Source organism: Cricetulus griseus, chromosome 5, assembly GCF_003668045.3.
Source record: "Cricetulus griseus strain 17A/GY chromosome 5, alternate assembly CriGri-PICRH-1.0, whole genome shotgun sequence".
In the NCBI taxonomy this organism is placed as follows: domain Eukaryota; kingdom Metazoa; phylum Chordata; class Mammalia; order Rodentia; family Cricetidae; genus Cricetulus; species Cricetulus griseus.
Window position 1 is genome coordinate 179,956,636 of NC_048598.1, and position 14,570 is coordinate 179,971,205.

Below are 14,570 nucleotides of genomic sequence, written 5' to 3' on the forward strand. Positions count from 1 at the left end.
CATGCACTCTTGGCCATTGCAAACTATGATAGCCATCAACATCCCATGTTGATGACACAATTTAGTATGCAGAAAACGGTCACAAAGTTCCTGCTCCCACTTTCATGTGTCCCACAAGACCACCATGCATCCAACACATCTGGCACATACAAGCAGAGACCCTAAGTCAGACCCATTCACACGCTTGGCGGTCAGTAAAGTCTGTTGTGTGAGAATTGTCTAATTTATTTATGCAGCAAGTAGTGCTATGAACTTTCCTCTTATCACTCCTTTCATAGTGTCCCAATGTTTGGATGTGTTGTGCCTTCATTGTTATTGAATGTTTGACGTCTCTCATTTCTTTCTCTATTTCTTCCTTGACCCAGGAGTCAGTCAGGAGGAAGTGGTTTAGTTACCATGAGTTTGTAGGCTTTCTATTTTTCGGTAGTTGTTGATTTCCAACTTAAATCCATGGTAGATCCCAGGGAGTTATTTTAATTTTCTTGTTGCCATGGAGACTTGCTGTGTGATGGAGACTGTGGACAGATGCAAAGGGGAAACAGCAGGGAGGTCCCCGCCTCTGTCTGGAGTTTATTCACTTTGATATCCACACAGAACCGGGCTGACTGAGTGACACCTGTCAGAGACATGAATGGTCACCAAAGGACTCAAAGCAGAAATGACTCCAAATCAGCAGCTCCCTTCATTTAGTTGCTCTAAATGAAGTCACTTTCCTGCAAATGGCACAGAAACAGAAAAGTCATAGTCCATAAGAACTCTTAGCCATAACATTGTTTCTGTAATTAATTAATCACTTAAACAATTACATCACAACTCCCCTTTCTAATCCAGGGGTGACTATTCCAAGGGTCCTTCTCTTGAGATCGATCCCACTACCACCAGGAAAGTCCTGCATCCTCAGAAAATTGGAGACATGGGAATACATTAAATCCATGGCACTGAAGACCAGGTAGCAGACTCCTTTCCTTCCTGTGGTAATCACACACAAGGAACCCATATATAGTTTGATGAAAACTAATGGCACAAATGCAAAGGATGTTAACTAACACAGCTCATACACAAACATATGCCATATATGTAAAAGCATTTTGTGATGTGTTTAGTATATCACAAGGAATACCCTCTGTACTGTTAATGTTTATTTAACACACACACACACACACACACACACACACACATATATATATATATATAATATATGTATATATAATATATATATCATGTATAGTATAATGAGGATAAAAATTGTGTCTTGTGCATGTTAAACTTTCCCACCATGCTGTCTCCAGCCCAGTTTCAAAGCTATAATTTAATGTATACTTCACTATTCATCCATCTTTACATTAGTTCCCATTGAATTTTCAAATTGTAATGTTTAATTTTTAAACTTCTATGAACTTACTGTATAATATCTGGTAAGATAAGCGGTGAAGAGTTCATGTATAAAAAGAAAAAATAAGTTAAGGATGTTGAATCTTTTTATGAACAAATCATGAAAAATATTTTAATGATATCATCGTCCTCACTGGTTCATTTTCTCTCAGAAATTTGCACCATTACCTGATGCCTCTAAGGCTCTCACACATCAGAGAATAATATATATCAGGAAGATATGCAAATACAGCCTCCCTCTGCTCATAAAACCAGCCCTGCTCTCACCCCTCAGGTCAGGCAGAGGACTCTAGCCCTGTCTTTCCACTCAGTGAGCAGCACTGAAAACATGACAATCAATATGGGATTGGGGCTGCACTGGGTTTTCTTTGTTGCTCTTTTAAAAGGTAGATAACACGGGATACTGAGTGTGTGAGGAGACATGAGTGACAGAGACAGTAGACTTTGTGACAGTTTCTTCATCAGGATCCTCTCTGTTTGCAGGTGTCCACTGTGAGGTGCAGCTGGTTGAGTCTGGTGGAGGATTGGTGAAGCCTGCAGGGTCACTGAAACTCTCCTGTGCGGCCTCTGGATTCACATTCAGTAACTATTTCATTTACTGGATTCGCCAGTCTCCAGGGAAGGGACTGGAGTGGGTTGCTCACATAGAGACTAAAAGTTATAATTATGCAACCTATTATGCGGATTCGGTGAAAGGCAGATTCACCATCTCCAGAGATGATACCCAAAGCATGGCCTACCTGCAAATGAACAACCTGAGAACTGAGGACACGGCCATTTATTACTGTGCAAGCAACACAGTGAGGAGTCTGCAGTGTGAGCCCAGACAAAAATCTCCCTGCCGGGTTCCCATGACCAGCAGAGGGCGCTCAGCACACATAAAGCCTAGGTTCAGACATAATAGATTATTTTGTCCTGTTTTATTAGGGTGTCCTCTCCATCTGCTGGTTTTCTTGGGGATCCTTTCATAATTATAAACTCAGGAATTGATCAGCGCCTCTAAAAATTATGACTTCTGCTTCGACGAATATTCTTAAAAAAAAATGTCACCTAGTCCTCCCTGAAGAAAATGCAGAAAGTGTCTATGAGGGAAGAGTGATTCTCTGTGGTCACCAGGATTGCTGCTGGGGAAGCTCAGGATCCTCAGGTGGACTTTTCCCTCATACTGAAGTTACGGCCGACCCTCAGCTGAATAGTCTTAATAATTCTGAGGGAGCCAAGTGGAAGGGGAGCCAGGCTCAGTCACACTAAGCACCTTGAATTGTCCAACCCCTTCTCCTCCTCTGGAGGGCTGTACACATGAGGGTAAGAGGTGAAAGAATTGAATTTAATTAAAACATTTCCATTACTGCATTCATCACGGCATCTTCTGCCCTGTGTTGAATTAATAATTCTAGTTCTGACCACTGTGTACTTACTACAGAGCTCAGCTGCTCCTCTGGAGCTAAGGAATGGCTAACTCTGTGGTCGGGGCAGTGTCCTTCCTGTGTGCTTGTAATATGGGCTGAGTGGGGATCCCTGCAGCTCTGTTTCCTTCTCGGGAACTTTGACTGAAAAGGAGGGTAAGGGCTATGAAGTGCTGACTCCGGTTAGGAAGGCTGTGTGTATGACAGAAACAGCCCTCTGGGAGAAAGACTGTATGATGGGGACAAACACTAATTTGCATCAAGTATCACCACCCTGTCATAGGGCTACTAGAACAAGTCTTAGTTATCATATGAGCAGCAAGAGAGCCTTCCTGCCAGAATCTGTGCCATGGGTCAGGCGCCTTGCTTGCTCTTGGATAAGGTAACTCCTCAGAGTTCATCAATGTTCACCAGATAATGGCAGATAGAGAGGAGGTAATTGCATTGCAGAGGGAGGGAACCTCCATGTGGCTGAGCTTTTGGGAAAGGCAGCTGGTCCATGGGAGCCTGCAACCTTGATGAGCTGGTAAAGCCTTTCAACAGATCCCAGTGGGAATCAGTAATGGACAGGAGTGAGCTGCTGCCCATTACCAAGAATCTTGACCATAATGCAACCAAGAACCAGAGACAGTCACATCCTGAAGGCAGGACTGCCAGGTCATCACTGTCACACACACTCCTTATAGACCAGAAACCTGGATATGCATAACTGTGATTCTAATATATTAAGAATGACTATGAAGACACTGACTGGGAACTTCTAATCTCTCCTCATCGATCTCCAAGAGACACAAAACAAACTTCCAAAGAGTGCAATCAGACATTCTGTTTTGGTGATGTTAGCTGAGCAGAGGCTCCTGAGAGGAGATGCTCACCTTTCCTATCATAGGTGTTTGGGCAGATCAGATGGGACATGTATTCTGGCACTTGGGACTCAGAATACTCCGGAGCCAAGGAACAGCACAGGTCATAGTAAACATAGCAGCTTACAGCCCTTCTCCAGGGAAGGCTTCCCTGGTGTATCAGCTCTGCTCAGGCAGGAGAGGGCTTCCCCACCGAAGTTGTTACAGTTCAGCTCTGCTCCCCGGAAGCAACTGTATGGTGAATTAAAATTCTGCTGTACTTATATGTTGGTGCCTAGCCCAACTGACATCAGAGATGCTTCATCCACTAACTTATGGAACCAGATACAGACCCACTGAGCATCCAACACAAGAGGGGGGGAAGAAATGTTGGAGCCAGAGGGGTCAAAGACACAACCTGAAAACTCACAGAATCAACTAACCTGGTATCATAGGGTAACACAGAGCCTGTACAGGCAACCAGGGAGCCTGCAAGGAAATGACCAAGGCTCTCTGCATATATGTGACAGCTGTGTACCTTGGTCCTCTTGTTGGACTCCTCACAGTAGGAACAGGGGTGGTCTCCAGCTCCTTTATGGGCTTTGGGGACTCTCCTTGCCATGCTGTGTCTCCTTTATCTGCCAAAAATCATGGGTGGTGAATAGTCTTACTGAAACTTGATATGCCACCTTTTATTAACCAATATATTGAGTCCCAGTTCAAACTGACTTGACTTTTACCTACTTCCGCATGTGAATATATTTTTCTCAAGTTGTTAACTGGTCTGCGAGTACTACAGTTTGGCTCATCTTTCTCTTGACTCCTGTATCAGAGCATCTCAGGAATCCATGCCTGGGTCTATGGAGGATTACATCTGAGCTCAAGATTCATTGTGCTTCTCTGAGTTCAGGTTTCTCTCCCAGTTGTAGCCTGATGAAGGTTGCAAAGACCAAGTTCTCTCCTGGTGTCTCTTTACCTGTGGGAACTGGTAGAACTGGGTCCACCATAGAGAAGCCTGGCATTGAGAGGGACACTGATGACCATACAGGCCCAACTTAAATCAATCTCTCAAAGACGCGTCAGCATCTCCTGTTAAACAAGAGCCGTTTATCCCTGGAGCTGAGCTCTGTGGGCTCTGAGGTTGCAGATATATTACTCAAGGGAAACAGTGCAACTTCACTGTAAGCAAGGGCAAACCAATCTGCAGGGGCGATCACCACCAGTAGGGGGCGCAATGGATCCAACAATCCTCAGTAGGGAGATGAGGTCGATGTGGAGGGACTCTGTATCCTCTGTGGTTTCCTTTCTGGAGTCTACCAGCTGACCTGCACCTGCTGTTGTTGACATGTGATGTTTCCATGCTCAAACTCAGTAAAGATGTTTTATTAATCTTTTTATGGGTTTATATTTTCTTGTTTATTTCATTTACAGTTACAAATTTACAGAGGACATGAGAGGGCAGGAAGTTTGAGTTGGGGAAGAATAGAGGAGAGCAAGATAAGAGATACCATAATACAGAGAGCCATTATCAGGCACTAGAGAAATGTCTGTAGATCTACAATGATGACACCAACTAACAATCTAAGCAAAAGAGGAGAGGCTACCTTAAACAACCTCCCCTGATATTTATTGATGAGATAATGAGATTGATAACTGACTTATACGCCATCCTAGAGCCTTCATCCAGCAGCTGGTGGGAGTGGAAGAAGACACCCACTGCTAAACACTGGACTGAACTGGAATCCAGTTGCAGAAAAGGAGGAGTGACGAGCAAAGGGACCAAGACCATGCTGTTGAAACCAACAGAAAGAGCTGACCTGAACAAGGGGAAACTCTTGGTTCCCAGACTGATTGGTGGGAAACCAGCATGGGACTGATCCAGATCCCATGAAAGTGGGTGTTAGTGAGGAGACAGGAAATATATGGGGCCTTTTGTTGTAGATCACAGTACTTATCCCTAGCATAGGAATAGACTTTGGGAGCCCATCCCACATGGTAGGATACTCCCTGAGCCTAGACACAAAAGGGTGGGCCTAGGCCCTACCTCAAAAGAATATGATAGACTCTGAAGACCCCCCTGGAAATCCTCCCCCTCCCTGGGGTGCAGAAATGGTATGGGATACATATGGTGTTAGTTGGGGGTGAAGGGTAGGAAGGGAGGCAAAGGGAACTGGGACTGACATGTAAAATAATCTTGTTTCTAATTTAAATAAAAATGGAGAGAAAAAATTTGTCAATATATTCTGATTCCCCCGACTCCTCCTAGATCTTTCATGTATCCTCTTCTACCTAACTCTATGCCTGTCTTTCTCTCTACAGGAAAAAGAAAAATATTTGAGGGAAGGGATTAACACCAAACAAAAATGAAACAGTAAATACTCTTACACAAGCACACACAAAATCTAAAAACACAACTCTGTAACCATGATATACAGGCAACAGAAAAATGAAACAAAAATGCACAATGTGATATGAGAGAAAACACTTTTAAAAATATCACTGTGTTCATTTAGTTTGGGCAGAGCCTGTCAAGTACTGATCACATAAAGGTTTCTAATGGCAAACTTAGCAACATCAGTTTGGTTGCTTGGCCCCACATGCTAGGGAATCAGAACTGAATCCCATAAGTTGTGCTCTGAGGATCACACATACACCTTGGTGCATGTCTTGCCTGTCCACACCACTGAAGACAGTATAACATTTTTTAAAAACTATTTTATGCATGGACAGAAACTCCTGGGAACCCACACCCAGCTGAGACTCTATTGGCATTGATGACTGATGAGGAAAATATGATCAGTTTTCTTTGGAAATTTTCTGGATGATTCTGGTGTACTAGTGAAAGACTCCATGTATGTGTATATGGATAGAACCTATTGGAGTCATTGTCGTATTGGGTAATGAAACAAGAGAGGACATGGAGAAGGACAGAGACTAACTGGAAGGTCCCACGAGGAAATAATGGGACATAATGTGTAGAGATATGATCATACTATATTTTTCACATGGATTAAAATTCAAAAGTATATAAAATGAAAAATTTTAAAATAACAATTTTACATTGTTTTAGAGTTTTCATACTCATGTATTTCGTACACTGTGTTATTTTTCCCCATCTTCTCCATCCTTCATTCTCTTTCCCCTCCTAACTTACGTTTATTCTACTAGACAATTTCACTTATACTTTATCATGTGTTTGTATTCATAGTTGTATGTAAGCATGCAATATCTAAAAACTCCCAAGAGAGTATCATTTAATGTCTGATTCTAAGATGGTCTTAATTAGTACATTTACCTCTAGCTGCATCCATTTTTCTGTAACTAACATAAGTTCCATATTCCTTGTAGATGAATAACTTCTGTTGTGTTGTTTTTATAAACTTATCTTCGTGTTGAGATTCTCTGTTGACTGATGCATAGTTTATTTCAATAATTTAGTTATTGTGATGCTGCTTCAATAATCAATGTGGCATAAATATTTCTGAAGTATATTTGCTTTGGTTTATTTGGGAGAGTTTTACTATATAATCTGTTGGAAAGGAAAATACTGACCTCATATATCTGAAAGGAGACTGTAAATTTCAAACTCAGCAGGTCTTACATTCCCCATCAGTGTCATCGTCATCATTATAGCCAACATGTGTAAATCAATGTGTTAACCTTGTCACACATTGGAGTCACTGTCTCAGTCCTGAAATCTATTTAGATCTTAGGTCCTGATGTTACTTCCTCAGCATCTGCAGAGAGCCCAGGGAAGAAGGATGCTGTACATATCTTCAGAGAGGTTTAGGACTTGAAACTCAAGATCCTGCTGCCTGACACAGGTTTCCTCTGTCTTCTTCTCCATCAGGAATAGGCCTTATCTAAGAACTACCCTGCTCATGAATATGTAAAATACGTGAGTCTATAGTGGTAAATACAGGGATGTCCACACCACCAACAACATATGAGCAGTGTCCTCTCCACAGTCACTGAGCACACACGTCCTCACCATGGGATGGAGCTGGACCATCATCTTCTCTGTGTCACTAACCACAGGTAAGAGGATTTCCAGTTCCAATGCTGAAGAAGCAACAGTGACTGAAGGGACTAAGATATGCACTCTGCGTTTTCTCCACAGGTGTCTACTCCCAGGTCCAGATGTAACAGTCTGGTCCTCAGCTGGTGAAGCCTGGCTTCTCAGTGAAGCTTTCCTGCAAAGCTTCTGGCATCACCTTCACAGACTACTACGTTAACTGGGTGAAGCAGAGGCCTGGACAGGGACTGGAGTGGGTTGGAGATATTGGTCCTGAAAATGGTGATACTGACTACAATCAGAAGTTCCAGGGCAAGGCCACAATCACTGCAGACACACCTTCCAGCACAGCCTACATGGAGCTCAGCAGGCTGACATCTGAGGACTCTGGGGTCCTTCACGGTTGGGCACACAGTGTTTCAAACATATCCTGAGTGTGTCAGAAACCCTGGAGAAGCAGGAAGCTGCCCTGCTACTGAGATGACAGAGAAGATCATCCTGGAGACTCACTCAAAATAAGCAATCTGAGTGTCCCTTTGTCTGTCTCCTCCTCAAAGTCCTATATTGACTTTGTCAACTTTGCAACGGACAGGTAAATATAAAGCAGTGTTGACTTAGAATCCTCTGGAGTACACCATATCCTGACAGAATCTTGGCCAGTGTCTGCCTCCATTGAAATGTTTCTTTTAAATAAAACACTAATATGGAATACGGTTATTATGAATTAAGTTGAAAATATATCTGGATTTTGTATAATGGGAACATTTGCAGCAAGAGCTGAGAATAAAGTTGACCTTTCAATTCCAAATCACCATCATCTGGCAGAGCTACACTTCTTGAATAGTATTAAATCTTAAGTGACCTCAGGGTATATTTTGACCCTGGCAATGTGGTCCAGCAGAAGTTCCTGTATCGTAGAATGAAATAAATATTTGTATCAGAATGCACTGCCCTGTAACTATGATTCTTACAAGTTGGTCAAATGTATTATTAAATTAATTTTCACAGATCAAATTTACCAGCTGGATGCATATGCATGCTAATTGAGGCATGTTCTGAGATTGTTCTTTAGTGTCTGGTGCCATATTTGTTGCCTTTCCAACCCAAGCACCAGCTCTACAGTACCATATTTTCCATATTTTTAGAGAGCGTGGACCCGTATTGCTATTGCATCAACATTTACAGTGCATTGGATACCTGCAAGTATACACCTCATGCTATAGAGTATGTGGTTTCAACAAGTGTGTGCATAACAAACTGCACCAAGGGTACTTAGTAGTCTCAAGTGTTTGATGGACTGTGATATCTCACATCTCCTAACGTTAATTTTGCATGTCCCTGCCATATACATCCCCAATGACAAGTACAAATTCCATGTCCTTAACATGGGGGAAATCTATGCTGAATTTTTTGTGGCAGTCATGAATCCACTAGGCCAATTCTATGTTAGAAATTATGCAAACCCATGCTGAATATAAAATACCGCTTGACACAGAAATGACCGTATAAAGCACTCTCTTCTCTTCCTCCAACTGAGGAGCAGGAACTGACCAGACGGAGGAAATCCTTCCTTTCCTGACCCCCAACTGAATGGGATTCTCATATGTACCAGTAAGGCATCAGTAGCTGTAAAAACTTGACTTAAGGAGTTGTCTGGTGTCTACTGGAGAAGTCATTTTGAAGCACAAACATCTCATACTGCAAAGTTGTCAGCGGTGTATGTGGGAATCAGTGTGGCTGTTCCACAGGAGACTGGGAATAGATCTATCCCACCATCCAAAATCACCACTCTTGGCCATATACACAAAGGGCTCTACATCCTATTAGAGACTCTTGCTCAGCCATGGTTATTGCTATTCTATTAGTAATAGCCAGAATTAGAAACATTCTAGATGTTTGTCAGTAGAAATTAGATGAAGAAATATAGTACAATTGCTATAAACCCTTATATGTACAATCATGACATACCTACAGGACAGGTTGATACAGTAATGTCCCAAAGCTTGAGAAATGAACCAACCAATCTCAGATTTGATATAAGCTTCACTCCATGTGATAGAAACAATCCCAACTCTATGTTGGCCAGAGCCAAAAATTAGACATCCGAGACCTGGAGTAAAACCAAATATTCCTGTTATCCTAAAGGAACTAGAAATAAAATGGTTCAAATGAATTGTCTTATATTTATTGATAGATCAGTGTCTTGCTCAATCATTATCACAGAGCCTCCTGCAATATTCAGGAATACAGAGACTGACTGGAGAATGGGCAGAAAGTGAGAGACCTTGGAACATTCAATGTGATGTCTCCTTCAAATCTGTTCCGAAAGAGCTTAGGGGGCCCTGCAAAAGAGGATACTCACAGAAGATAAATTCCAGAGGGAAAGGAGGACACCAAGGAGACAAAGAAAGCTTTCCAGACACAACAGCATTGATTCAGATACTAATCCACTGAGAGTCTGTAGCAGCCTCACAGAGCCTTCACAATTCTAAGCCTGATCGAGTCCCAGTGCTGAGGGGGGAAGTGGCCAGAAGCCATTAGCCCTATTCGAGAAGCTATCTCCAACTGATAACTTTCTCACAAAGACAAAGTATTTTTCAGATGGTGTCTCACTGGGATATGAACTACTCTGAAGGAAAATTGCATGCCTAGAATTAGATAGCCGACAGAAAATGAACTCAGTGGTGTTTTTGAATATTCTTTGTCTTATAATGCTTTGTCAGGACTTTTTTTCCTCCTACAGGATTTTTCTATATATAATTTGGTTTCTATTTTTGTCTTTTATTGGATCTCTTCATGTGCAAACTTGTGACTCTGTGTCTGTATTTGTTTCCTAGGATTTACTTTGGTCCATTTCCTTTTTTTTAAATCCTGTTCCAGATTGATATATCTATTTTACTAATTTTATTTTATCATTAATTTAGGTTTCTTTTGTTTTCTAATGAAAGATATAAAAATGGAGTGTATTTGTGTGAGAGAAGAGTTAGGGTAGGGTGAGAGGATTTGTATGAGGGGAGACAGTTAATACAATATATTGTATGAAAAAAATTTCAATAAGAAATAAAAACAAATTTTGTAAAAAGAAAAGAAAAGAAAGAAAGAGAGAAAGGAAGGAAGAAGGAGCAAATTAATTCCTGCAATAATGTTGTTGCGTAAATCTCCCATGTTCCCAACAACTACACATGTACCCACTGCTGTAATAGTAAAAAGGCTTTTTCATCAGCAACCACCCTAATTCCAATTGGATCTTAGGACTATTCCAAGGAGGAAATCTATGTCTTGCTCTACAGACTCTGACAAAAACCCATGGCTAAGGAGGCCATAAACCCCTAACAAGAATCATTATTGTTATTTAATGAAACTAGAAACTAAAGTGCCATTGATTTACCTTTTAAACATGTGTGTTTGTACCCATAGAGAAATTCTGTGCTCAGACTCAATCGGACTAGATTTTGTGTACACTAAATGGGAGAATTCCAGAGACGAATGATTGCTCAGGGTGCAGAAAAATAAAGGAAAGAATGGTTGTGTCCTCACCCTTCTAATGTCAATCATCACCCTAAGACTCGTAGAATATTGTGAATTATAGAGCTGGAATTTAGGGGGAAGGGCTCTATAAAATGCATGCCCGGGTCATGAAAATGTTATGCCATCATTGTTCAGCAGCAGCTAGTGTTGTTTACACTGGACCTGTACATGGAGCATCTTATCAGTAATGAGGCCTGGATAATGGAGTAGCTTGTGGGGTTCACTACCCCCCTTAGGAACTAATGAATCCTGATAGATTCTTGGTAAACAGGGCATCATTTTTCTAATTTATTTCCAGTCATCACTATCATCATCACAACCACCTCATGTAAATCAATCTGACAACCTTGTCACAAAGCAGAGCAACTGCCTCAGGCCTGAAATCTACTGAGAGTTTAGGTTCTGCTGTTTCACCCACAGCATGTACACAGACCTGAGGCAGGGGTAAGGATGCCTTTCCTCAGACAGGATTAGGATTTGAACCTCAGCATTCTTTGCCTGAAACAAGTGTCTCTACCTCCTTCTCAAGTTAGACTAAGTCATTATTTAAAGAAATTCTCTGCTCATGAATATTCAAATTACTTGAGTCTATGGTGGTAAATATAGGCATGTTCACACAAAACAACAGCATATGATCAGTGTCCTGTCCACAGTCCCCGAGTACAGAGGCCCTCACCATGGAATGGAGCTGGATCATCCTCTTCCTCCTGTCAGTAATTACTGGTAAGGGACTTTCCAGTTCCAAACATGAGGAGGAGACAGGGAGTAAGGTGATAATAACATCTAATCAGCCTTGATATCCACAGGTGTCCACTCCCAGGTCCAGCTGCAGCAGTCTGTGGCTGAGGTGGTGAGGCCTGGGTCCTCAGTGAAGTTGTCCTGCAAGGCTTCTGGCTACACCTTCACTGACTATGTTATGAACTGGGTGATGCAGAGGCCTGGAGAAAGCCTGGAGTGGATTGGATATATTTATACTTGGAATGATGTTACTGACTACAATCAGAAGTTCAAGGGCAAGGCCAAATTGACTGTAGACAAATCCTCCAGCACAGCCTACATGGAGCTCAGCAGCCTGATGTCTGAGGACTCTGCAGTCTATTACTGTGCAAGATACACAGTGTTGCAACCACATCCTGAGTGTGTCAGAAACCCTGCAGGATCAGGAAGCTGCCCTGGGACTGAGGTGACATAGAAGATTGTAGGGAAACACTGTAACCATGATTCCTAGGAGCTAGCTATAGGTGTGCTTGACCACGCCTGAGAGGGTGTGGTCAGGGGAGGTTCAGGATGATGCATGGGGAGTTCTTAAGCAGACAAGTGGGGTCCCTTCTCTCTGGCTGGCCTCCCTAGCTGGCTGCCTCTGGTCATGCTCTGGCTTGTGCTTGGCTGGTATTTTTTGAATAAAGATATCCTAATTTGTAACATCTCGTAATAGAAGATCAGACTGGAGACTTGATCAGAAATAATCTTTCTGAGTGTCACTTGTTTTGGTGACTAGCTTCTTGAGTTCTTTGGAAATCAGCCCTCTGTCAAATGTTGGGTTGTTGAATACATTTTCCCATTCTGTGGGCTGCCGTTTTCTCTTGTTGACTCTGTCCTTTGTTTTACAGAAGCTCTCAGTTTCAGGAGGCCACATTTATTAATTTGTGGATCTCAGTGTCTGTGTACTGGTGTTATGTTCAGGAAGCAGACTCCTGTAACAATTTGTTCAAGTGTACCTCCCTCTTTCTCTTCTAAGAAGTTCAGTGTGAGTGGATTTTTGTTGAGGTCTTTGATTCATTTCTGTGTAAGTTGTGTGTATGGTGATGTGCATGAATCTCTCTGCATTTATTTTTTTTCCATTTTTTTTGTTTATTTTTTCTTATTTTCTAAAAAACACATCCCATTTTTATCATGGGGCCACAAGGGCCCCCAACCCCCCCCCAAGAATTGGGGGGGCAGCCCCGAAACGACCCCAGTTTTTTGGTTTTTATTTTTTAAAAAAGGGGAGAGGATGGGCTTTTTTTTTCCCTTTTTTCTTTATTCCATTGTATAATTTTCGGTTCTTTCTCAAAAATCAGGTGTTCATTGGTATGTGGGTTTATATCACGGTTTTCAATTCGATTCCATTGGTCCACCTAACTATTTTTGTGCCAATTCCAAGCCGTTTTCAAGAGTATATCTCTATAATAAAGAGCTTGAAGTCAGGGATGGTGATGCCTCTGGATGTTTCTTCATTGCATAGGGTATTTTTTGGCTATCCTTGGTCCTTTTGTTTTTCTGCATAAAGTTGAGTATTATTCTTTTAAGGTCTGTGAAGAATTGTGCCAGTATTTTGATGGTGATTGCATTGAATTTGTAGATTGCTTTTGGCAAGATTGCCATTTTTACTCTGTGGATCTTACCTATCCAATAGCATGTGAGCTATTATATTTTTTGAGTTATTATAATTTTCTGGTATCGTCTTAATTTCTTTCTTTAAATTCTCAAATTTCTTGGTATACAGTTCATTGATTTGTTTGGTTATTGTTACTCCAAGGTATTTTATATTGTTTGAGGCTATTGTAAATGGTGATGTTTCTCTGATTTCTTTGTCAGCCCATTTATCTACTGTATATATTGGAGCTGCTGATTTTTTTAGTTAATCTTCTACGCTGCTACTTTGTTGAAGGTGTTTGTCAGCTGTAGGAGTTTTCCATAGTAGATTTTTTCAGGTCACTTAATAGGTAATTCTTTATTTCTTTCCATATAACTCACTTTGGTCTCTATAATTTTCTCTAGACAATTATATGTCTAATGCATCCACAAAAATTCATTCTACAGCAGCAGGAACTGCAAACACGTTCTCCCTCTGCTCATAAAAACCACCCCAACACTAATCATGCAGATCTGGCTGAGCAGCCCAGCCCTGGATTCCCAGTCTTCAATTTCAGTGTTCAGCACTGAACACAATCACTTACCAAGGAGTTGTGTGTGAGAGGAGATATCCTTGTTGCTTTTTAAATAAAACATTTTTCAGAATTTCCTAAAGAGTACTGCAAGTATCAACATACTCACTCAAAATCCCCCCATATCCACCTTTCATTCCCCCAACAAACTCAGGATTTCTTCAACTTTAATAAATAGTTTTACCTGTGTGTGTGTGTGTGTGTGTGTGTGTGTGTGTGTGTGTGTAACACTTTGAGTACAGTTATAGCTGAGTGTATTTACATGTGTAATGATCATCACAGTGTGAAGGGGAAAACCATGGGATCCGCTGCCTACTTCCTAATAACAGGGTGAGGTCAGCCCACATGGCTGTCAGTGACATATGATGACCACAGTGAACCTGCAGGTTGGGCACACTCTGGACACCAGGACTCTTTGGATTAACTTCTCAGTGTCTCCCAGGTTTACTGAAGAAAAGAG

General features: G+C 41.6%; 2 gene segments (V, D, J or C); both read left to right on the forward strand.

The window, feature by feature from the left end:
- The first annotated feature begins 1,732 nt into the window (after positions 1–1,732).
- LOC113838629 lies at positions 1,733–8,089 on the forward strand. The segment is given in 3 exon segments: positions 1,733–1,778; positions 1,876–2,192; positions 7,802–8,089. Coding segments are annotated over 3 exon segments (651 nt in total).
- Positions 8,090–11,860: 3,771 nt separating this feature from the next.
- LOC113838630 lies at positions 11,861–12,375 on the forward strand. The segment is given in 2 exon segments: positions 11,861–11,906; positions 11,990–12,375. Coding segments are annotated over 2 exon segments (432 nt in total).
- The last annotated feature ends 2,195 nt before the right edge of the window (positions 12,376–14,570 follow it).